General features: G+C 39.0%; 1 protein-coding gene across 2 annotated transcripts in view; it reads left to right on the top strand.

The window, feature by feature from the left end:
• Window positions 1-24793, top strand: part of UGGT1 (UDP-glucose glycoprotein glucosyltransferase 1) — a 113895-nt gene that overhangs the window by 54960 nt on the left and 34142 nt on the right. Inside the window, exons 19-27 of one of the 2 annotated variants that reach the window (XM_045033557.1) lie at window positions 9870-9990; window positions 12469-12567; window positions 13537-13560; window positions 14055-14149; window positions 15484-15690; window positions 16674-16805; window positions 17629-17759; window positions 20709-20804; window positions 24026-24128. In XM_045033557.1, coding sequence (XP_044889492.1) covers window positions 9870-9990; window positions 12469-12567; window positions 13537-13560; window positions 14055-14149; window positions 15484-15690; window positions 16674-16805; window positions 17629-17759; window positions 20709-20804; window positions 24026-24128 — 1008 coding nt within the window. The remainder of the gene's footprint in view (window positions 1-9869; window positions 9991-12468; window positions 12568-13536; window positions 13561-14054; window positions 14150-15483; window positions 15691-16673; window positions 16806-17628; window positions 17760-20708; window positions 20805-24025; window positions 24129-24793) is intronic. The other variant, XM_045033558.1, reaches the window with a different exon arrangement.

Raw genomic sequence — 24793 nt, 5'->3', positions numbered from 1 at the left:
ACTGACTGAGCCACCCAGGTGCCCCTTAATTTAATTTTTGGATCATTCATTGATAGTGAATAGAAATAAAATTGATTTTTGTGTATTGATGTTATATGCTGCAATCTTGTTGAACTCATTTTATTCTAATAGCCTTTTTTTTTTTTAAACTTTCTATGTGGAAAATATTGTCATCTTACAGATGATGACAAAAGCATGTCATCTAACATAGTATTGATTCTTCCTTTTCAATCAGGATGTCTTTCTCTTCTTCTCCTTCTGCTCCTCCTCCTCCTGCTCTTCCTCCTCCTCCTCCTCCTTCTCCTCCTCCTCTTTCTCTTCCTCCTTCTCTTCCTCCTCCTCCTCCTTTTTCTCCTCCTCCTTCTCTTTCTCCTCCTCCTTCTCTTTCTTCTCCTCCTTCTTTCTCCTCCTCCTTCTCTTTCTCCTCTTCCTTCTCCTCCTTCTCCTCCTCTTCCCCCTCCTCCTCCTCCCCCTCCTCCCCCTCCTCCCCCTCCTCCCCCTCCTGCCCCTCCTGCCCCTCCTCCCTCTCCTTCTCCTCCTCCCTCTCCTTCTCCTCCTTCTCCTCCTCTTCCTCCTCCTCCTCCTGCCCCTCCTCCCCCTCCTCCCCCTCCTGCCCCTCCTGCCCCTCCTCCCTCTCCTTCTCCTCCTCCCTCTCCTCCTCCCCCTCCTCCCCCTCCTCCTCCTCCTCCCTCTCCTCCCCCTCCTCCTCCCTCTCCTCCCCCTCCTCCTCCCTCTCCTCCCCCTCCTCCTCCTCCTCCCCCCTCCCTCTCCCTCCCCCTCCTCATCCTCCCCCCTCCTCATCCTCCCCCCTCCTCCTCCCCCCTCCCTCTCCCTCCCCCTCCTCATCCTCCCCCCTCCTCCTCCTCCTCCCTCACCCTTCTCCTCCTCGTCCTCCCCCTCCTCATCCTCCCCCTCCTCCTCCTCTCCCTCCTTACTCCTTCTCCTCTTCTCCTCCTCCTCCTCCTCTTCCTCCTCCTCCTCCTCCTCCTCCTCCTCCTCTTCTCTTTCTCCTCCTTGTCTTTCTCCTCCTCCTTGTCTTTCTCCTCCTCCTTGTCTTTCTCCTCCTCCTTGTCTTTCTCCTCCTCCTTCTCTTCCTTCTCCTCCTTCTCCTCCTCTTCCTCCTTCTCCTCCCCCTCCTCCTTCTCCTCCCCCTCCTCCTTCTCCTCCCCTCCTCCTCCTGCTTCTTCTCTTCCTCCCTCTCCTCCCCCTCCTCCTCCTCCTCCTCCTTCTCCTTCTCCTCCTCTTCTCTTTCTCTTCCTCTTCCTCCTTCTCTTCCTCCTCCTCCTTTTTCTCCTCCTCCTCCTTTTTCTCCTCCTCCTTCTCTTTCTCCTCCTCCTTCTCTTTCTCCTCCTCCTTCTCTTTCTCCTCTTCCTTCTCCTCCTTCTCCTCCTCTTCCCCCTCCTCCTCCTTCTTCTGCTTCTCGTCCTCCCTCTCCTTCTCCTCCTCCCTCTCCTTCTCCTCCTCCCTCTCCTTCTCCTCCTCCCTCTCCTTCTCCTCCTCCCTCTCCTTCTCCTCCTCCCTCTCCTTCTCCTCCTCCCTCTCCTTCTCCTCCTCCCTCTCCTTCTCCTCCTCCCTCTCCTTCTCCTCCTCCCTCCCTCTCCCTTCTCCTCCTCCTCCTCCCCCTCCTCCTCCTCCCCCCTCCTCCTCCCCCCTCCTCCTCCCCCCTCCTCCTCCCCCCTCCTCCTCCTCCTCCTCCCTCTCCCTTCTCCTCCTCGTCCTCCTCCTCCTCCCCCCTCCTCCTCCTCTCCCTCCTTCCTCCTTCTCCTCTTCTCCTACTCCTCCTCTTCTCTTTCTCCTCCTTCTCTTTGTCCTCCTCCTTCTCTTTTTCCTCCTCCTTCTCTTTCTCCTCCTCCTTCTCTTTCTCCTCCTCCTTCTCTTTCTCCTCCTCCTCCTCTTCCTCCTCCTCCTCCTCTTCCTCCTCTTCCTCCTCTTCCTCCTCTTCCTCCTCCTCCTCCTTTTCCTCCCCTCCTCCTCCTGCTTCTTCTCTTCCTCCCTCTCCTCCCCCTCCTCCTCCTTCTCCTCCCCCCCTCCTCCTCCTCATCCTCTTCCTCCTCCTTCTCTTCTTCCTCCTCCTCCTCATCCTCTTCCTCCTCCTTCTCCTTCACCCCCTCCTCCTCCTCTTCCTCCTCCTCCTCTTCCTCCTCCTCCTCTTCCTCCTCCTCCTCTTCCTCCTCCTCTTCCTCCTCCTCTTCCTCCTCCTCTTCCTCCTCCTCCTCCTCCTCCTCCTCCTCCTCTTCCTTCTCCTCCTCCTCCTCCTTCTCCTCCTTTTCTTCTCTTCTCTTCTTCCTCCTCCTCCTCCTTCTCCTCTTCCTCCTGTGTAATTGCCTGGCTAGAACTTCCTAGTAGGATACTGAATAAAAGTACTGTAAATGGACAACCTTGTTTTCTTCCTGATGTTAGGGGGGAAAGCTTTACTTTTTCACCTGTAAGTATATTAGCCATGGGTTTTTGTGGATTCCCTTTGTCAGTTCATGGAAGTTTTCTTCTGTTCTTTGTTTATTGAATTTTTTTAATCATCAAAGTGTGTTAGATTTTGTCAAATTCTTTTTTTGTGGTGATCCTGTGGTTTTGTCCTTTATCTATTGATATGGTATATTATGATTTTTATGTAATGTTTTTATAGTTTTTTTTTTTTTTTAATGTTTAATTTTTGGGAGAGACAGAGACAGAGTGTGAGTGGGGTAGGGGCAGAGAGAGAGGGAGACTCAGAATCTGAAGCATGCTCCAGGCTCTGAGCTGGCAGCACAGAGCCTGTCGCAGAGCTTGAACTTGAAAACTGCAAGATTGTGACTTGAGCTGAAGTCTGTCACTCAATTGACTGAGCCACCCAGGCACCCCTATAGTTGTTAAATTTTTTATACCAACTTAATTTCACTAGTGTACCAAGTCCTTGCTCTTATATAGCTCTGTTTATTCCCCACATTATGTTGTTATTGTCATACAAATTATATCTTTATTATATGCCCATCAGTATCAGTTTATAAGCGTTGCCTTTTATTGTTGTCGCATAAGTGAAATAGAAAAAAGAGTTACAAACAAAAATACATTCAGACCCTTTTTATATTTACCTATATAGTTACGTTTACTTGTACTCTTTTTTTTTTTTTTTTTTTTGGTAGGGATTCAGTTTATTATCTTGTGTGCCTTTTCATTTTCAGGGAATCTCCTTACTGTTTATTTTGGGTTACATATGCCAGTGAAAAATTCTTTGTTTTTGTTTTTCTGGGAATGTGTTTGTTTATCCTTCACTTTTGAGTGATAGTTTGCCTGGATATGGAATTCTTGGTTGACTGTCTCTTCCTTTTAGCACTTTTAATATGTCATTCCATTGCCATTTGATCTCTGGGTTCTCTTGGAAATTAGCTGTTAATCTTATGAGGTTAAGAGTCTCTTTTCTGTTTTCAGGATCCTTTCTTTGTGTTTCACTTTTGACATGTCATTAATTATGTCTAGGTATGGAACTATGAGTTTTCCTACTGGAGTACATTACATTTCTTAAATATCAAAATTAGGAGCTCTCCAGTCATTATTTCTTCTAGTAGTATTTCTGCCTGTAATGACTTCTGACACCAAACTACTCAGAGTTAGGCCAAATTTGACAGTTTAAGGACACAGTTTCCCACAAGCATGCCCTCACTTCAGACAGACAGTGGGCACAAGTTTGGGGGTCCCCCGGTCACCCTTAATAAGTATGAACTGGATAAAAATGCAGGGGTACATAATATCCTCCTCAGTTTTGGTAATTTGCTAGAAGAGCTTACAGAGCTCAGGATAATGCTATGCTTACAATTTGTGTTACGATGATACAGTAATGCAAATGTGAACCAGCCAAAGGGTGAGGTGCATAGGACAAGGTTTGGGAAGGTTCCAAACAAAGATTGTGTTATCTTCTCCCCATGAAGTCAGGATACATTATCCTTCCTGTTCATTGGTGTGTGGTAATGCATGGGGTATGGCCAGCCAAGGAAGCTCAGCCCAGTTTTGGTGTCCAGAGTTTTTACGGGGGCTTCCTATGTAGCCATGATTGATTGTCATTGGCTATGTAATTGAATTCCATCTCTAGCCCCTCTTTGCTGTTGCCGGAGTTCAGACTGATACTATAGCCCCAAACCTCTAATCGCATGGTTGGTCTTTCTGCCTTGGGCAGCCTTCATTGAATTGTTTCATTAGTGTGAACTGTTGAAAGGCCCACCATGAGTCACCTTATTAGTATAAGTCTGAGGGGCCTACCATGAATAACAAAGATGTCACTCCTATTACTCAGGAAACTCCAGGATTAAGAGATTACTTTAACAAGGGAGCCAGACAAATTCTTTATTACACAACTGTCTCTTTCTTCCTTCTTCTCCTTCTGGACAGATAGGTATATTGATACTCTGTAGCATCCCACAAGTCTCTTCCTTTCTGTTCCTTAGACTGGGTAATCTCAGTTGACATATCTTCAAGTTTACTGAGGTGTTTTTTTTTCCCTGTCAGCTAAAATCTGCTATTGAGTCCTTCTAGTGGATATTTAATTTCAGTTATTGTATGTTTAAGTCTGGTTTTTCTATTTGGTCCGTTTCCATAATTTCTTTCTCTTTAATAAAGAGACTCTGGTGAGTCGTAAGTCCCAAAGTTTCCTTTAGTTTGTGAGACAGGATTTCCTTTAGTTTTTTGGATATATTTAAAATAGCTGATTTAAGGTCTTTGTGGAGTAAGTCCAATACTTGGGCTATTTTAGGAACTATATATACTAACTGTTCTTTTCCTTAGTGTGGGCCATATAGTCATTTTTTTTTTTGTATGTCTTTTAAATTTTTGTTGATAACTGGGCATTTTCATTAATATAATGTGACACTTCTAGAAATCAGGGTCTCTGCCTTACCAGGGTCTGTTGTTGGAGTGGTTGTTTTGTGACTTTCCCGTGCTAATTCTTTAAAGTCTGTATTCTTTGTCCCATGTAGCGTAAGTCTCTGCTTGTTAACTTATTGGTCAGCTAATGAATAAACAGAGATTTTCTTAAATTCGAGAGTCTAAGAAAGTCTCCTGTTTTTCCCCAGGAGTGTTTGTATACATGTTGGGGTGCTCCTTGAGCCTTCCCCAGGCAGTTTACAACTCTGCCGTAGCCTTCAGTTCTTGCTTGAACAGTGTCAGGTTAGTCAGAAGTGAGAGCGTTAGGGCCTTCTAAGATTTTTCTTGAGCTTAAACACATCCCTGGACACTGTGCATGTGGCCTTTTAGATTCCAAGGAATATGTGAGAGCCTTTCAAAACCTGTTATGGACATCTCATTCCCAAGCTTTTTCTTTTATGTTTTTGCCACTTCATGTGAGTCCAACGTTTGTCACCACTTCAAGCAACTGAGATATTAAGCAATTGCTCCTGATTCTTTTGACAAAGATACCTAGGAAAAAGCTGTTGGCACAGTATGATCTAATTCAGCTCAACTGGAGAGAGCACCTGGGAATATTTCTAGTCTGCTGGTATTTACATTTATTTCAGAGTTACTGGTTTTCTTGAAAAAAAAAAAAAACCAGCTGGGAGAGGTAGATAGCAATAGGGCAAGTTAAAGTGTCTTGAAGGTTATTTTTGCTACCAGGATTTAGCCATATTTTGAATAAAGGTATTTGGAATTTTGTAAGCCTTTGGTTAATTTCCAGAGTTTGGAAAAAAATTGATGATTTTTTTCTAGTGTCCTTGATGATTTTTTTGTTTTTTGTTTTTTGAGGAGGGGCTTTCAGAGATCATCACTCTATCATTCTGCTGAATGTCACTCTCACATACAGTATTTTTATCGTAGTAAAATATATAAAGCATAAAAGTTTATCATTTTAACCACTTTAAATTATGCATAGAGATATAATAAGCACATTCAGTATCATGCAGCATTTACCAGTATCCATCACCAGAATATTTGATCATCTCAAACAGCAACCGTTTACCCATTAAATAATAATTCCTCATTGCTGGCTTCTGTCAGCTACTGATAACTACTCTCCTGCTTTTTGTGTTTATGAGTTTGCCTCTTCTAGAGGGCATCATAGAATATTTGTCATTGTTGTGTCTTATTTTAAGGTTCATATGTGTTGTAGCATGTCAGAATTTATTTCCTTCCTATAAAATGGAATGATATGTATATACTACATTTTATTTATCCATTCATGTTTTGGACATTTGGGTTGTTTCCACCTTTTGGCTAGTTCACAATGCTGCTGTGAACATTGGTGTATAAATATCTGTTCAAGTCTTTGCTTTCATTTCTTTTGGGTATATACCTAGGAAAATTGCTGGATTTTATGTATATTCTATCTTTTAACATTTTGAGGAACTACTGGACTGGTTTTTATAGCAGCCATACCATTTCACATTTTTACCAACAAATACACAAAAATTTCATTATTTCCACATCCTTACTGACAGTTGTTAATTTCTGTTATTAAAAAATAATGTATTATTTTTTTAATTTAGAGAGAGAGAGGGGTGCCCGGGTGGCTCAGTTGGTTAAGCAGCTGACTTTGGCTCAGGTCATGATTTCACGGTTCATGGGTTCAAGCCCCAGGTTGGACTCTGTGCTGACAGCTCAAAGCCTAGAGCCTGCTTTGGATTTTGACTCTCTCTCTGCCCTTCCTCTGCTTCCGCTCTGTCTCTCTCTCTCAAAAAAATAAACATTGAAAAAAATTTTAATTTAGAGAGAGGGAGCTGGGGAAAGAGAAGAGGGGGAGGGGCGGGGATAAGGGATCTTAAGCAGGTTCCAAGCTTAGCACAGATCCCGAGTAGAGCTCCATCCCACAACCCTGGGATCATGACCTGAGCCAAAATCAAGAGCCTGATACTCAAGGGACTGAGCTACCTAGGTATCCCTACTTTCTATTATTTTGATAATGGCCATTCTAGTTTGTGTGAAGTGGTATCCTATTGTGGTTTTTATTTGCATTTCCTTAAGGACTAAAGAGACTGAGCATCTTTTCATTTGCTTATTGGCCATATGTGTATCTTCTTTGAAGAAATGTCTATTCAAGTCCTTTATTCATTTTCAAATTAGGCTTTTTTTTTTTTTTTTTTTTTTGTAGTTGAAGTGTAGAGTTTCTTACATATTTTGGATATTTACCCCTTATCAGATGTGATTTGCAAATATTTTCTTTCATTCTGTTGTCTTCTTCACTTTTTTGATAGTGTCCTTTGATGCACAAAAGTTTTGAGTTTTGTTGAAGTCCAGTTTACCTGTTTTTTCTTTTGTTGACTGTGATTTTGGTGTGCCGAGAAGTCATTGTCAAATCCAATGTCTTGAAGATTTTCTCCAAAGTTTTCTTCCAAGAATTTTATAGTTGCAGCCTTGATCTATTTTGAGTTAATTTTTGTGCATGGTGTAAGGGTCTCACTTCATTCTTTTGCATGTGGGTATCCAGTTTTTCCAGCAGCACCATGTGTTGAAAAGACCAGAAATATATTTTTAAAAGAAGCTATTTATTGTGCTGATTGTTAGTGCATTTATTAAAACAAGCCCAAAAAACATAAAAAGTGTTGGCTAAATTCTATTACATGTCTCCTTATGAATGAGGACCTATCCTGGTAGTTTACTAGGGAATTTATTATTCATGGAGCTACTGAAATAAAATATGAAAATGTAGTTTTTATTTGAATGCATTTGGCTTAATTTTCCAAAGTTAAGAATAGTCTAGAAGAATTGATAATTACTTTCTTTGTTCAAGTGATATTAATAAAAAGATGAAAGATAATTCAAACATTTTTGTTTTCCGGCATCCACTTAAACCATTTCTTTTACAACATTGTTGGATGTAAAAATTCAGAAGAGTTTTCTGTTTTTAGACACCAACATACCTATTGTTTAAAAGAATGGTCATTTTCAAATATTCCCTTTTTGAATGCTAGTTTTCCTCTGTTTTTCCTTATATTGCCAGTGAGAAGTTTGGTTTGGTCTAGCTAAAGAAAGTTTTGTTTTAAATATTATGACATAAGTCATATGTGCTCCTGTACATATTTAGAAGATACTAAATTGGGGAGAATATTCAAGTGTGTAAAGTAAAAATGAAAGTTCTTCCCTTCATCTCAGTCCTTAGAGAAATAACTCTTTGTGACTTCATGTATGTTGAAATATATGTTTACATTTGTATTTTTTAGCTTACCTTTCTAATTGAATACATTTTAGCTTTGTGTTTCTGAACATACAGCTCTATGTCAGTACTTTTAGATTGCTGCATAGTTTTTTAAGAACGAGCAATAATTGGGGCGCCTGGGTGGCTTAGTCATGTAAGTGTCTGACTTGATCTCAGCTCAGGTCATGATCTCACAGTTCATGGGTTTGAATCCTGTGTTGGGCTCTCCACTGATGACACAGAGTCCGCTTGGGATTCTCTCTCTCTTCCTCTCTCTCTGCCCCCCTCACTTGCATGCTGGCTCATGTGCTCTCTCTCTGTCTGTCTCTCTCTCTCAAAACAAATAAATAAACTTAAAAAAAAAAAAAGAATGAACAATCATTTATTTCATCCCCTGATATTGCACATTGCTTGTAAAGTTGTACTGTTATAAATAGTGCTGCAGCGAATAGTCTCATATGTGTATCTTTGTACCTTATTATTTTTTTTTTTTTGAGAAATATCAATTTTTGGAATTGTTTTGTCAAAGGGTATGATACATTTAAAATTTTGAATTAGAGTCACTGTAAACAGGTACAATATGCAGATGGTATGAAATTCAAAATGTGTATAGAGGTATAAATGAAGAGAAACTTACCCATTCACTCCTATTTGCCTGCCATTCATCTTCTCTTAGAAATAATCATTGTGTGTGTGTGTGTGTGTGTGTGTGTATAGACAGGCTGCATCAAAAGTTATGTACGTTTAAAATTTTGACAGATGTTGCCAAATTGCTTTCCCTCAGCTGGCTAGGCTTCTAACTGGAATCAATTCAGATTTATAATAGAGACCAAAGTTGTATACATGGGGGTGTACATCTCTACTAAGTCATCTAGTACCTCTGTAAGTCTGTTGGGTTGTATGGATGGTTCGTAGACTCATTATTAGTTTATAGTTTGAGAATTTGCATATGATTTCTCTTTCTTGGGATAATCAGTAGCCACAGAAGATGACTGATTGGAGTTTTTTAGACTTGACTGTGTATATTTGATTCACATCTATCTCTTCCTTGAAAATCGCTTTAGAATATGGTTTTGTATGAAATATTTTGAGTGTGAGAACTTGCAAGTTTCCATAGCCATTTACGCTTCTCTTTGAGATCACTTCATGGAGTACAAGTATTTCTGTATATCTGAGAGGCATGAAAAGGAAGAGAAAACGATAAGTGATTTTTCCTCCCTGCTGTGTAATTGTGACTCTGGAAACGTAGCATTACTTGGATGCCTGAGGTTGCAAAAAGCTTGTAGTGATTTTTATAAAATACGTTAAGTGCTTAAGAGAAGGCATTTGCCTTTTTCCTTTGGAGAGAGGCTAACTATGAGCAGATCTTAGGATGGATTTTTTTTTTTTTATGTTAACTTTTATCTAGTTTGTAGAGTTTGCCTATTTCTGGGGGAAGAACAGTGATGTGTGGAGAGACCACAGAAACATGGGTTTGCATTTCATATTTGGATCCCCTTAGCTCTTTGAGTAAGGTATGTCACCTTTCTATACCTCAGCTTCCATCTTTAAAATGGATGTCACTAACATTGGCTTCGTGTTGATGCAGAGTTAAAGGTAATGTACATAAATAACATGTCAAGCTGTGCTTGGCAGTAATAGGGACCTATAACATGAGAACTTCAGTTTTTGGCTCTTACCAGTATAAAGTTAATGCTTTTTAGTGCCTAATAAATGATTATTGCTGTAATTGGTTTAATGCTCGTTCCACTCCCACCAGTTCTTTTTTTCCTTTTAGGGTGAATTGTCCCATGATCAGGATGTGGTAGAGTATATCATGAATCAGCCAAATGTTGTTCCACGAATCAATTCGAGGATTTTGACATCTGAGCGAGAATACCTGGATTTAACAGCAACCAGTAAGGATCATTTCAGGAAGAACTTTGGACCTTTTTTGATTTATGTTTCAGAACCTTTGCATCTGTTGGATTGTAATGTTCAGAAGATAACCTAAGATTGTGACACAATCTTATGTTTTAATTCATAATATTAGCCTCTAAATTCACAAGAATTTTCTCCAAGTTTATATAGATAAATCCTTGTAAGCTTTGAAAAAATCCATTGTCTTTTAAATGCCGGTTAAACAGGCCTTGGGTGATGAGACTACATCTGTATTTTTTTTTTTTTTTTACAGTTGTAGAGCTGTTAAGCAGCTGTCTTTTCTTCATCTTTGTTCTAGAATCAGCCAGCAGTGATGTGGACGAACACCTCAGGTGGTTTTACTCTGAGAAGCTAGGAATATCTGTCTAAAAATAAACCTTCATTGAGACATAGTGTACATGCCACAAAACTCAGCCTTTTGAAAACTTACACATTTTAAAGCACACAGTTTTAACGTATTCTCAGTTGTCTAATCATCACTGTCTAATTTTAGAATATATATCATTGCCCCAAGAAGAAATCATGTAACCATTAGTAGCTACTCTCCATTTCCCCTCACAACCGCTGACCTAGTGTCTGTTTCTAAGGGAGTTTTCTACTGGATATGCCATATAATTCAAGTTTTCTGTGACTGGCTTCTTTCACTCAGCATAAAGTTATTAAGGTTTACCCATGTTGCAGCATGTCTCAGTACCTCATGCCTTTTTATGGCTGATGTTTTCTTATATGGACAGTCCACATTTGGCTTACCTAATCCTCAGTTGATGGATGTTTGCGTTGTTTCCACAAGAATACCTTTCCAGAGGTAGTTGTGTGAACAGTGTCTTCCTTCTGCCTTTCCTTGTGACTCTGAAGGCCACTTCAGCAAATAGTTGGAAATGAGGTGGAGCTGTTGTCACTCGCCCTGGGGATGTCACTGGGTGAGAAAGATAAGCATAACAGAGAAGTCCAAGCCAAGGGCCTTTGCTGCTGTGGTGGGTGTGATGCACACAGCTCCAGGTGTGGTTGTTCCTTTATGGCAGCTGTCTTTAATCAACTTGAAACCAAATTCCTTTTAGAGGAAGAGGGACATCTCTCTGCTTCTGTTTGAAAAAGGAAGTGGTTAGAGAGTGAGATAAACTGTTTCTTCATAGTTAGGTTTTAGCTTTTTACCACAAGTTTGAATAGAGCAAATCAAGCAGTATTATGAGTCTTTGTTCTAACTTTTTGTTGTTTCCATCATTTAAAATTAAACTGTAAAGAGCTCTTTTTGGAGTACTCCTGAATAAGGAGCACAACAGTTCAGTGTTTTGGGGTACCTTTCTCCACTAAATGTTGTAGCGCTCAGCTGTGAAGTGATGCTGGTTCACAGGGCCGAAAATGCAGTTTGCCTCATGAACATGTTGGAGCTGTCCTTGGAGGAGCAGCCGGCATCCTTCTGACCCAGTGGTCCTAGCTCTGTTATTACCTACCCTGCCCTTGGCCTTTGTTGTCCTGGGACCTTCTTAGAAGGATACTAAGTTTCAAGGCTTTAAGTCTTTTGGAGCCTTTTCCCCTCCCCTGCATGATGTCATGAGCTCTTACTTCGCATTTCTTTCCTTTTATTCGAATCCTGACTGGAAGGATAGTAGGCCCCAGGCATAGTTGGTTGAGTGAAAGGACAGATGGTGCATGGGTGGACACACATAGGTGGTGGGGTGGATAAGCCAGCTGTGCTTGGAGGATGGTGAGAGAAGAGTGGCATTTGTGTTGGAACACAGTAATGCAGAAGATTGGGGACATTCTTGGACATAGAGGGTTTATTATACAGAACAGAGACCATTTTGTAGGTAGGAAGAAATTACTGGGTAGTTCAGATCAAATAAATGAGTCGATGAAACTGGGATTTTAGCTAGAGTAACCCAAGGAAAAATGGTTGATAAGAGCAATGGCCAGAGGCCATTAGTTGGAGAAGAGACTTGTCTAAAAAGAATGAAAATGACCTTTTGTTTGTATTAAAGCTAAAATTGTATTATTTTGTTAGACGTGTAAAAAATGAAAGTCAGAGTCTTAAATCTTCTCTCCCATCATTCTCCCTTTTGCCCTCCATCGCCCAGTGGTATGGGGAAGGGCTTACTCAGGTGTGTCCACTATGGAAGGGAGACAAGGAGTTAGGGGATCTTATTAAGAGATTGGTTTCTAGTTGTAGAGTCACAGGGGTGGAATAGAATAAATATAAACCGTTAAAGTGGTGCATGTATGTATATACATACATGAAAGTTATATGGGATGTGTCCATTTTTTATTAACTTTGTGTCTTAAAATGTGATTAATGGGTAGGTGTCTTGTGAACTTGTTCAGTAAACATGAAACAACATATTTCACTTATGTGTTTTTTATAAATCTTGTATTATGGTCAAATCAGTTTATTATTTGAATATTAACATTGGATTGAATTAGGCATGTTAATTATAAATCTGTTTCAATTTTTTTTTCAGATAACTTTTTTGTGGATGACTATGCCAGATTTACTGTCTTGGATTCCCAAGGCAAAACTGCTGCTATAGCCAATAGTATGAACTATCTGACAAAGAAAGGTAATCCATTTCTGGCTTATCTTGGATTCAGCATTTTTTTTTTTTTTTTTTAGTATTTGTAGAAGTAATTGAATCTTTAAGTGTATTGGAGATTCCATAATTTCTTTCATTATTTCTTACAATGATTTGAATTTAGGAAATACCTATTTAAAATTCTTTTGTATGTTTTTGAAAAGTCAAATGTTTTTATAAATTTATATTAGATATTAAGGTTAAATGAAACTTATTTTCGTGATTTTAAAATGAAAACATTTATGATGTAAACATTGGTTAATGGATTACAAATTAGTTTGACTTACCTCTTCAGTGACAACACTGATTTAATTTTTTTAGGGTTTATAGGATAAACTTGGTTCTAGGAATCCTTGTGCATACTTTAAAACTGATTTTAATACGGAATCAGCTAGTTAGCCTAAGTTATGTGAAATGATATTTTAATGGCAGACAGATGTTTTCCCCCTCTAGCCACTTATTACTCCTTCAGAGCACTGACTGTCATTTAAGGCAGCTCTTTTTTTTAAATGCTTATTTATGTATTTTGAGAGTGAGAGAGAGAGAGAGAGAGAGAATGCCCATGCCTATGCAAGCGGGGGAGGACTGGGAGGGAGGGAGGGAGGGAGGGAGAGAGAGAGAGAGAGAGAGAGAGAGAGAGAAGCCCAAGCAGGCTCTGTGCTAAAATTCATAAACTGTGAGATCATTGCCCCTAGGCAGCTATTTTTATCTATGCTTTAGTCTTCTCCTAGAGAGAATTTCTGGCTTCCTAGATCTATGTGAATAAAAACAATTGCTCCATTTGGTTCAAGAAAATTGGTTCTGAGGGGCCCTGGAACAGTGCTGTACCATTAGGGGGACTATGGAGCAGAGAGAAGATTGATCATGTTAGACACTATTTAAAATTTTGACTTTACGGTAGGCATCAGTTATAGCAATGACATTTTCTTCTACTCTTTTTCCTTTACCTCTGTCTAGGAATGTCCTCCAAGGAAATCTATGGTAACTTTAAACTTTAGAATGTTTTGTTTCTTTTCTTAATTATCTTATGTGGTTTCAGGCAGCATTGTGATTTAGAATTTATTGATACTTTATTGTGACCTTTCTAGAACCTGTGGATAACAGTAGATAATTTTTCAAATGCAGACAAAATTTGTGTAAATGTTTGCAAAGAATTCTATTTCAGAAAGTTACAAATCCATATGATTCAAGACTATGATCTGTTACCCACATGTTTCATTGTACATGCTAACAGATGCCTAAACCATAGTAGAATTAATAAGTGCATGTTCCTAGCTTGTAATTAAGCCAATTGGAAGGTTACCCTGCTTTCGTTCTAGTAGAGAAATTTCACTACTTCTGCTTTGTATTTTTATTAAACATCATTTTCTTATTTTTTGCATGGTTTTCAGAAATTATTTGGCTTAAGAACAATACTGAAATGTGGAATGTGCTTTTTTCCCTCCGACTCAGTATGTTGTTTTCTTTTTATACAGATGATTCCTTCATTAGGCCTGTAACTTTTTGGATTGTTGGAGATTTTGATAGCCCTTCTGGAAGACAGTTACTGTATGATGCTATTAAACATCAGGCAAGTGTCTACACCTCCACTCTGTGTACTGATGTTACTGTTCTGTGCGGAAGGCAGCTGTCCTGCTGTCTTAGTGCTTGAGGGAAAGGAGCATTGTTTCTTCGAAGGTCTGTCTTCTGGTGAGAAAAGGGAGGAGACTACAGTGTTCAGACTTTATTTAAGGGAATAGATTCTTTTTTTTTTTTCTTTTAATGTTTATTTTTCAGAGAGAGTGAGAGTGGGGGAGGGGCAGAGAGAGACGGAGACAGAGGATCTGAAGTGGGCTCTGCATTTTCAGCACAGAGCCCACTGTGGAGCTCGAACTCATAGACTGTGAGATCATGACCTGAGCTGAAGTCAGATGCTTAACCGACTGAGCCACCCAGGCGCCCTGAGAATTGAAATTAAAAAAAATATATATTTTAACTGAAGTAAAATATAGGATCAAAAGAAGTGCATAAATCATAAGATACATAGTGTCTCAAAGGGAACACCCAGGTGGCCACCGTCTCAGTCAAGAAATAGAGAATTATTGAATTCCTGAAAGCCATCACCCTGCCCCCTGTTCCCTCTTCTTGATTATTTTTTACTTTATTTAAATGGAATCTTATATATGTTTGTTTATTTTCTTTACTCAGCATTTTGAGATTTATCCATGATATTACCAATAGTGGTAGTTAGTTCTTTTTCGCTGTGCTGTATTGTATGTCTATACCACAAAGTTTTGTTTGTTTGTTTAATCTATTTCATGGACAATGTCATCTTTTTCTAGTTAGGGGCTATTCTGAAGAAGCTGCTATGACTATTTTTGTATTTGTCTTTAGATAACACATTAGTATGGATTTTTGTTGCTTATGGTCATGACACAAGGTTTTATGGGTCCCAGATCTCTTCTCCCAAACGGATTATTGTCTTTTTAATCAGGGAGAGATCAATTTTTACTAGGAATCTGGAAAGGCCATGTGAACAAAGAGGTGTTTGAACAGAAGCCTGAAGATTGGTTTGGGCTGAGGGAAGGAAAGATGGGATAGACTTGGAATTTGCATGCCAACATAAAGCATGGAGTATGTTACAATAATACAAAGTGTTTTGGGGAATACAGGACTCTGATGGTCTGTAATGGAGCTGTATTTTCAGGGATGGTAAGAAATGAAAGGTAGGCTGGGGACCAGTTCATGTAGGGGTTTGAAAGCCTGGCTATAGCATTTTAATTTTATTCTCTGTGCAGAAGAGAACTGCTGAACACTTTTAAGAGAGATTGTATTTGCTACTTACTGGACTATGACTGATGTTAATGCCACTTTTTAATTTTAAAACATCTACCATATAACTCTTATTTCCCCTTTTGTAAATAGAAATCCAGTAACAATGTTAGAATAAGCATGATCAATAATCCTAGTGAAGATATAAGTTATAAGAACACTCAGATCTCCAGAGCCATCTGGGCAGCTCTCCAAACACAGACGTCCAACTCTGCTAAGAACTTCATCACAAAAATGGCCAAGGAGGAGACTGCAGAGGCCTTGGCTGCAGGAGCTGACATCGGGGGGTTCTCTGTTGGGGTAAGTCTTTGTGTGTTGCATAGGGCTGCCTTGTTCTGTTACTTTCCACAGAAGTTCACTCCCGTAGGCTGATGCATCTTGTTCATGATCGGCATTTTTTATTTTAGTACTGAGTTTCAGAGGATTTCTTTTAGTTTGGAAGAATCTTTCCAAGAAATAACAATTCTGCCACATTCTGTTCACTACTTTTAATATTTTTAAATAAAGTTTCATATCTTATATGATTCATATAGGTTTATATTTTATATAGTTTTTAAAAGATGAGCAATGTTTTGATTTGTCTATATAGCAAAATGATTGAAGTTTCTTAAAAGTTAGGGGTTTATGTGTTCTTGATGTGTTCTGATATAGGCCCACATGTATTCATCATGTAAGTTACTTACCTTTTGAACTGTTTTGTAGTTTTCAAAAAAAAAATTTTTTTTTTAATGTTTATTTTTGAGAGAGAGACAGACAAAGTGTGAGCCGGGGAGTGTCAGAGAGAGAGGGAGACACAGAATCTGAAGCAGGCTTCAGGCTCTGAGCTATCAGCACAGAGCCCGACGTGGGGCTCGAACTCACGAACTATGAGATCATGACCGGAGCTGAAGTCGGATGCCCAACTGACTAAGCCACCCAGGCGGCCCTGGACTGTTTTGTAGTTTTAAAATTCTTATAAAATGATGGTGTACTTGATGTTTCAGTCAGAAAAAAGACCCTTGAAATTAGCAAGATTTTAAAATGCAGAATAAAGGTGTGATGAATAATTTGCCAGTTGAACAATCACATAAAAGAATAGGAACAGAAAATAAGCATTACTTGATAAGTGGGAGGGTGGGGGAAAATGGGAAGAGTGAAGAATTGAAACATCATAATGTTAATTATTAAAATTTTGTTCTGACTTTCCATTAAAAGAGTATTTTGTGATTTATTCATTATGATTATTCATTTTTATGGCTTGCTTAATAACAATTACTTTTCCTTAATAACAATTACTTTCCTAGGGCATGGATTTCAGTCTTTTTAAAGAGGTCTTTGAGTCTTCCAAAATGGATTTCATTTTGTCTCATGCCATGTACTGCAGGGATGTTCTGAAGCTGAAGAAGGGACAGAGGGCAGTGATCAGCAATGGAAGGGTGAGGATTTTGTTCTGAGACAAACTTGACCTCAAATTAGATCAGTGAACAGTGTTGGCGGTGTTCCCTGAAGCTAGTAAACTAACTTTTCAAACAGAGTCACTCTTTTCCTGAGGGGAATGGGGCTTATGCAGTGCTGATGATAATTTCTGCACCCTGATTTCAGAGGAGGCTTGCTTTTGTTACAAGTGTTCTTGTGTAAAACCTTCCCACTGTTTATTATGTCCTGTCCTGTGTATAGTGACGAGAGTGTGGTGTCTCTCAGAGAATAAGCTGATAAAGTTTTGATCTGTGAAGTATTCATCCCCTGTGGGGACCGTGTTCATAGTTGTGCAGTCTCTGTGAACTCATTGGTGCAGGCTTATTAGACTCTTTCATGCATATCTGCAGCCATAGACATGAGACTCGGGGGGCCAGGGGGGCATACCAAACTCTTAGCACAGAGGGTGAAATCTCTGCTGTCTGTCACTCACCACACTGCATCTCTTAAAAACATCTTCAAAACTTCACCGCACTGCATTTAGTTTTATTATTTATATCCAGTGAGAATTAATGAAAACTTTATTGCTATTTTGTTTTACTTCAGAGTTGCTGACTAAAAATATTGTGACATATACAAGTGTACACTCTGTGTGGTTGAGGAATTGATAAATAACTGGATGAATTGATTTGGGTTTAATTTTTGCCTTTTTCATTGATTTTATTAGATGTATACATGTCTTGGGTCTTTACCCTGATAGGCTTCTAAGATAGCCAGACGACCACAGAGGGCTTCTTTACAGCTTGCTGATTCTAGCACTGACCATGCTGCTCCTCTTCACAGATCATTGGGCCGCTGGACGACGGTGAACTCTTTAATCAAGACGATTTCCACCTCCTAGAAAATATCATCTTAAAAACTTCAGGACAGAAAATCAAATCCCATATTCAACAGCTTCGGGTAGAAGAAGATGTGTACGTTTTGCCATGGAAGAAATTAATTAGTGCATACCATAGGGGCTGGGTTAATTGAACATTCCTTGTGCTTTCTATTTCATGGTGTTTTATTTTCAGCTTGAACATATAATAATGCTTTTCAGTTCAGGTGTTTACTTTTGCTTCTGTTGAAACAAGTTAATTTATTTAAAGAACTGAAGTAGGTCTCTTCGTTTTGTTTTTTCTTGGTTGTGGAAAATTTCAAACATATGCGAAAGTAGAGGGGTGAGGTGAGGTTTTTTTTTTAGTTTTTTTTTTTTTTTTTTAACCTTGGAATACTTTTGTAAAGAGGTACTTTCCCTCATTTGTTTTATTTTGTTCAGGAAAGGAAAGTAGGCTAAATGCTTCTTTTCCTTTATTTATTAGCATAGAATAATGAGTTGTTTCTCTTGTATCCTGCATAGGTGATGAATTGGTTATTGTGGTTTTTAATATTTATTTTAATTTTTTCAGTGTTCTTGTTAGCTAATGTATTTTAATGAGTTATTTCTCAATGGGAAGAAAATGAATTATTTAACTGGTCCACGTCCCTGGTGTGGACCCATAGGTCCGTTATGGACCCATAACGAGGGCCCATAGGTCATATACACATGGTTCTTGTATTAAATATTAAATGAATGTAGTAGGAGGGATATATTTTATGTTTAATTTTTTGAGGAACCATCATGTTTTCCCACAGAGGACGTACCATTTTACTTTCCCATCAGTAATGTGTAAGGGTTCCAATTTCTCCACATCCTCATCAATACTTGTTATTTTTGGGGTTTTTTTGGTAATACTCTAATGGATCTGAAGTGGTATCTCTTTGTGGTTTGATTTGCACTTCCCTAACAATTAGTGATGACATCTGAATATCTTTGGAAAAATATCCATTCAGTGCTTTGTACCTTGTTTTTTTTTAAGTAATCTCTCCACCCAGTGTGGGGCTCCAGCTCACAACCCAGAGATCAAGACTTTCATGCCCACTGAGCCAGCCAAGTGCCCCTACTTTGCACATTTTTAATTGTGTGTTTTTTTATTATTGACTTATAGGAGTTCTGTGGAAATATGTAAATATTTGGGCTATTGATCTTTTATAGATAGATGAGATGCAAATATTTTGTCCCATTCTGTGAGTTGTATTTTCACTCATTTGTAGTGTTCTTTGATGAGTAGTTGGAGGATACGCAATTTAAAAGTTCTGTTTTTTTTCTTCATCTCTTTCACATACCCTCATGCCACAGGGTTTAAGATACATGTCTTAGTGAAGAACTGACCTCGATAGCTGCCAGAGTAGTCCCTTTGCCAAGCCTTATGTGATAGGGGAAGGAATCTTTTTTCATCTCAGTCAGTAGTGGGGCTACAGATAAGGAGGTTTCCTTCTACCTCAGTGGCTCTTCAGTGATACCCCTTGTTCTGGCCTATGGAACACTTCTCTGATGCAGGCTAGGAGGTGTTCCCATGTCTCGAAGCCATCATGTCACGGGCATAGGCTTGGTGTGGTGTGTCCTTGGACCACTCCCTCTCTGTGTGAAGTCTTTGTGGACTACATGATTGCCAGACTGTGCACCAGAGACTTGCCTTTTACTAAAGAGAAGTGGCTCTGGGTCTCTCCTAGGTGGATTGAGGGAAATAAGGTAGTCCCAGGGCTACCTAAAGATAAACTAAAACTATCTGGGCTCTCAGAATTAACCTTGCTTGCCTAGGGCTTTCAGTAGTGCCATAGCTGCGCCACCTTGGAGTGGCCCGCTTTGACAGCCACACCTTGCACTCATGGCCCAGACCTGCAGCCACAAGGCCATCCTTAGCTTTCTGAAGCTCAGCTCTGGGCTGTTTGATCAGGGTGCTTTGTGAACTTTTAGGGAGTTTGTTGTTTGCCTGCTCAGCCAAGTCCATACAACCCAGCATCCCTTGGCGTGTTTTGTGACAGTGTTGACACATCACAGGAAACAAGTGGCCTGGATTATATGTATTCAGAGTCAGTAGTGAGAAGTACCAGAGAGGTAGTTTGATATAGCTGTTTGGTTCAGTGAGAAAATGTATAGGCTTGATTCCAGTTCACATAGTTACAGGTGTTTTTTAGAATTCTTAGAATTCAGTGCTTGGTTCAGCAGATTTGACCTTTTTTATAAGTCTCCTGATTTAGTTCAAGATCTTTCTTAGTTAGAAATCAACTTTAGAAGGGTCAGGGAAAGCAGAAATACTTTTCTACATTGTTTACTGCAGCGCTGATTGTAATAGTGAAATAGGAAGCAACCTGGATGTTCGCTAGCCAGTTGGTGATTATGACCTATCCATAAACATATTAGTGAAAATATTGATGCACCCTGTGTTTATTAACTAACAAAAATATGTTTGTAGTATATGTTTGCAATATATTGTTAAATGAAGAAGCAGGTTACTAAATAATATAATCCCACTTATGATTATATATGTATTTATATATGTTTAAAAATATAGAAGAATTATGAACCAAAATGTCATCAGTGCTTAACTCTTGATAAGGGCATTATATGTATATCGGTTTTCTCATTTTTTTCTGAATTCTTTCCAGTGAATTGTTACTCTAATAATCATAAAAACTATTAGAGGTATTTAGCAGCGGGTGAGGGAGAAGGTAAATACCACAAACTGACAGTCTGTTATGGGATGGGCCCTGAGCTTGGTGCTTTCTGTTGAGCTGGTGCAATGTTTACAAGAGCCATACCAAGTAGGTACTACTATCCCCATTTCACATATGGGCAAATCGGTGTCTTCTTTCAAGGTTATGAAACTACTCAGTTACAAAATCGTACTTTTTCTCATGCATGCCTGTTGGTAAAAAGTTCGTACATTCTTCAAACCATCTTGTTGGTATTCACTACTTAGGCTGATTATATCATGTTCAGCAATAATTGGAAAAACCTTCGGTGAAAGAGATGCTAAATCTTCACCAACCATGTCTTTCAGGGCAAGTGACTTGGTCATGAAGGTGGATGCCCTCCTGTCGGCTCAACCAAAAGGAGATGCAAGAATCGAGTACCAGTTTTTTGAAGACAGACATAGGTACAGAGTTAATGTTGAATTCATGCATATTCTTGAATAAACTCTTAAGGTTGCCTGTATCTCATCTCCTTTATTTTTCCATGTGAAGTGTGTACATAGTTCTTACTGGAATGGCAAATTTGTCCACTGTGTATTTTTCATATATACGCATTTTCATATGCAGAATTCATAAAGGGATCTTGGTTGCATAAACACTGACGTTTATTTCTAAATCTGAAATTTATTTAGACAGTACCCTTTTAGAAAACAGAAAGCATTTAATGACAGATCAGTTGTAATTTTCTGATAAGAATAAACGCAGGTTGTTGGAACACTTGTATCATTCATCTTTTACTGAAAATGGTTTTGTTTTCAATAAAAAAAATAAGTTTAGTATTATGAAGTTCTTGCCTTTTGTTTTTTTTAGTTTTTTATTTGAAAAGTTTCAAAGCTGCTGAATAGTTGAAAGATTATTACAGTGAACACCCAAATATCTTCAACCTGGGTTCACTGGTTGTTAACATTGTGCCACATTTATCTGTCATCTACCTGTGGGTCGTGTATGTATGTATAGTATATACAACGTGTATGTTTGTGAACAAGCATACATGCACTCACATTTTTCCTGAACCATTTGAAGGTCCGTTTCAGACATCATTACACATCATGTCTGAATTCCTCAGCATGTGTCTCCTGAACACTTGGGGTATCTCTACCATTAGCATATTTCAGAGATTTAGCCTTGATACGGTGATAGTAAGTAGCACACAGTCCTATTCACATTTCTCTAAGGCCCCTGTAATGACCTTTGAAAATGGTTTTGTTCTTTGATTTGGTCCAGATCACACATTGCAGTCCTTTGCTGTGTGTCTCTGTAGTCTCCTTAAATCCAGAACTGTTCCCTGCTTTTTGTTTTTATTTTATTTTATTTTTTGTTGTTGTTTTTTTGTTTTTTTTGTCTCTTATGACCCTTTTTTCTAACAGTCCAGGCCAGTTATTTTGTGGAATGTCCCATAGTCTGGGTTGTTTTCTCATGATTAGACTTAAGATTAACTTGTCTTTAGAAAGAACCTCTACAGTTGATATATGTAGCCAGGCAGGTTATATATCTTGATATATCTAGATATACCACTAAAACCTTAGAGGTTTTAGATACAGATGCCTGCTTCCTGCTCCTTTATGATTCTAATTTAATTAGTCTGGGGTAGATTGGACTTTGGTTTAGTTGACCCATGCTTTCTGATATCCAGTCCTTGTGGGGATCAAATCTGACTGGACTGTTTGATCCAGGCTAGAATGGAGAATCTGTTAGAAACCAGATGATTTCTGAAGCTGGTGCTGCTGGTCTGGAGCCACATTTTGAGAACACCTGTAGTAGAGTTAAAAAAAAAAAAAAACAAAAAACGGTTATTTTAGAATAATTATTGGCGGCTGAAATTGTTAATTTTGTCAAAAATTGAAATTATCTGCTTTGATACAGGCACAAAGCTGTTCCGATGGTTATTTCCAAAACTGTTAGGATTTGAAATAACCTTCATCACCATTTAAATTATACTTACACGGTTTTTTTAGTTAACATTTTATTTTGTACTTTTGTTTTCCTCCCACTGGGTAAATATTCTTGCACAGAATAGTAGTGGTTAGCGCCGGAACTACATTAAAACATTGTTCAGCACAAAGATAGGCACTGATTTGACCAGTTAAGATTTTGGAAAATTGGATGTGTTTTGGAATTCTTTCACCTTTATTCCTTTTCAAAATGTATCAGAAGTTCTTGCTTCTCTTAAGTCATCTAAGTCAATGTGACTTCATAGGGAGGCTGTGTAGCTGGAAACCACAGATGGGAAGATGCAGGTTCTCCCCCAGAAATCTTGGGGGTACAAATTGCAATCTAACCAGCTGCTGTGTTTTACTTATTAAGACAAAATATGTATAACTTAATATCCTTGTAAATTGGCTTAATTCTTCTGAACTTGTGATTAACAGTACATATTATCCAGAAAAATATTTTTTTATTATTTTCTTTAACGTTTATTCATTTTTGAGAGACAGAGAACACGAGTGGGGGAGGGGCAGAGAGAGAGAGGAAGACACAGAATCCAAAGGAGGCTCCAGGCTCTGAGCTGTCAGCAAAGAGCCCAACTTGGGGCTCGAACTCACGAACCGTGAGATCATGACCTGAGCCGAAGTTGGAGGCTTAACCAACTGAGCCACCCAGGTGCCCTGAATTTTGCTAATTTTTAAATGAGAAAACTGGCAATATTTTTTTTTTTTTAAATGTTTGTTTATTTTTGAGAGAGATACAGAGTCGAGTGAGGCAGGGGCAGAGAGAGGGAGACACAGAATCTGAAGCAGGCTCCAGGCTCTGAGCTGTCAGTACAGAGCCTGATATGGGGCTTGAACCCACTAACCGTGAGATCATGACCTGAGCTAAAGTCGGATGCTCAACTGACTGAGCCACCCAGACACCCCATCCAGAAAAATATTTGTGTCCTGTGACTCAGTAATCTCATGTCTAGGACTTTGTTCACTCCAACAAAATTTCCAGTGTGAAAAAAAGTATATGTACGAAGTTACAGGCTGCAAGCCATCTAAATGTCCAGCAATAAGAAATAGCTTGGGTAAACATGGCAGATTCACAGGGTAAATAGAAGATTTTTTCCTATTCAAGATATTTGATGTGTAACAGTATGGAAAAATCATGATAAGGTGGTGGGGGAAGGAAGGAAATTGTTATAAAATTGCTACTATCTTTATACAGGCATTTGAGAAGGTCTACAGAGAAAAATGCCACAGAATGGTTGGGTTGGGGTGGCAAGATTTTATGCTTCTTTCTTTTTTCTCTCACAAGTTTTCTGTAATGTTCTTTGTATTTAAAAAATCCGTTATTTCTTCTCTCCTCATACCCTTCTCGTCAAGAAAAAAGAATTGGCATGTTTGTAATTGTCAAAAACAAACATCAGCTTTTAGCAGTTTTTGGTTAAATACAATTTCAAGCTGGTTTTCCTCTATTAACACATATCTTTTGGTTCATTTTGAGTGAATTTGAATCTTCAGGTTTTGCAAACTTTGAGGTAGATGTAATAACAGAGTTAACCACCATGTAGCCTTATTGTTTTAGATCTAAAGTGTTTTTGGAAATGCTGAGAGGGCTGATAGCTTATGTTGGCCTTAAAAAAACAAAGTTAACTTTGTTTCCTGTTTTCCATGAGATTCACGTTTTGTCTTTTTGATCTCTGTAGTGCAATTAAAATGAGGCCGAAAGAAGGGGAGACGTACTTTGACGTCGTGGCTGTCATTGACCCTGTCACCAGAGAAGCACAGAGACTTGCCCCGTTGCTCTTGGTAGGCATGGCTTCTGAGGCTGTTCTCATCTCTATCTGAAGTGGTCACAGGTCCTGTGACTCTCTGAGAGTCTTATTGTTCCCGTAGTTATCTTCACAGGGCATTGGAAAATGCCACAGGGCATCATGGCAGAGCAAGTGTCTTCATACAAATTGGTAGTGGCTCTGGAAACATCCTTCTAACCTTAGGATGTTGGTACAAGTTTGGTTGGTTTCCTCATGTACTAAAAAAAAAAAAATCCTTTTTACAGCAAGATGTCTTTTTTTTTTTCTTTAATGTTTATTTTTGAGACAGAGAGAGAGCACAAGTAGGGAATGGGCAGAGACAGAGAGGGAGACAGAGAATTCACAGCAGGCTCCAGGCTCTGAGCTGTCAGCACAGAGCCCGACATGGGGCTTGAACTCATGAACTGTGAGATTATGACCTGAGCCAAAGTTGGACGCTTAACCAGCTGAGCCACACAGGTGTCCCAGAGCAAGATGTCTTTTAATTAACTTTATTTATGCCATGTTTTGATTTATAAGGAATAAGAGGTAAAAAGATAAATGAATGTTGCTTTATCATTTTCCTTTTTTAAAACTAGCAATTTAAAAATTGTAGCATGTCTTGTACATTTGTATAAGATACTACAGTTTTAAGAAAATTTAGGAGCTCTGCCAAAAATA

This window comes from Felis catus, chromosome C1 (assembly GCF_018350175.1).
Source record: "Felis catus isolate Fca126 chromosome C1, F.catus_Fca126_mat1.0, whole genome shotgun sequence".
Classification (NCBI taxonomy): domain Eukaryota; kingdom Metazoa; phylum Chordata; class Mammalia; order Carnivora; family Felidae; genus Felis; species Felis catus.
This window is presented reverse-complemented; position numbering and strand designations above follow the sequence as displayed.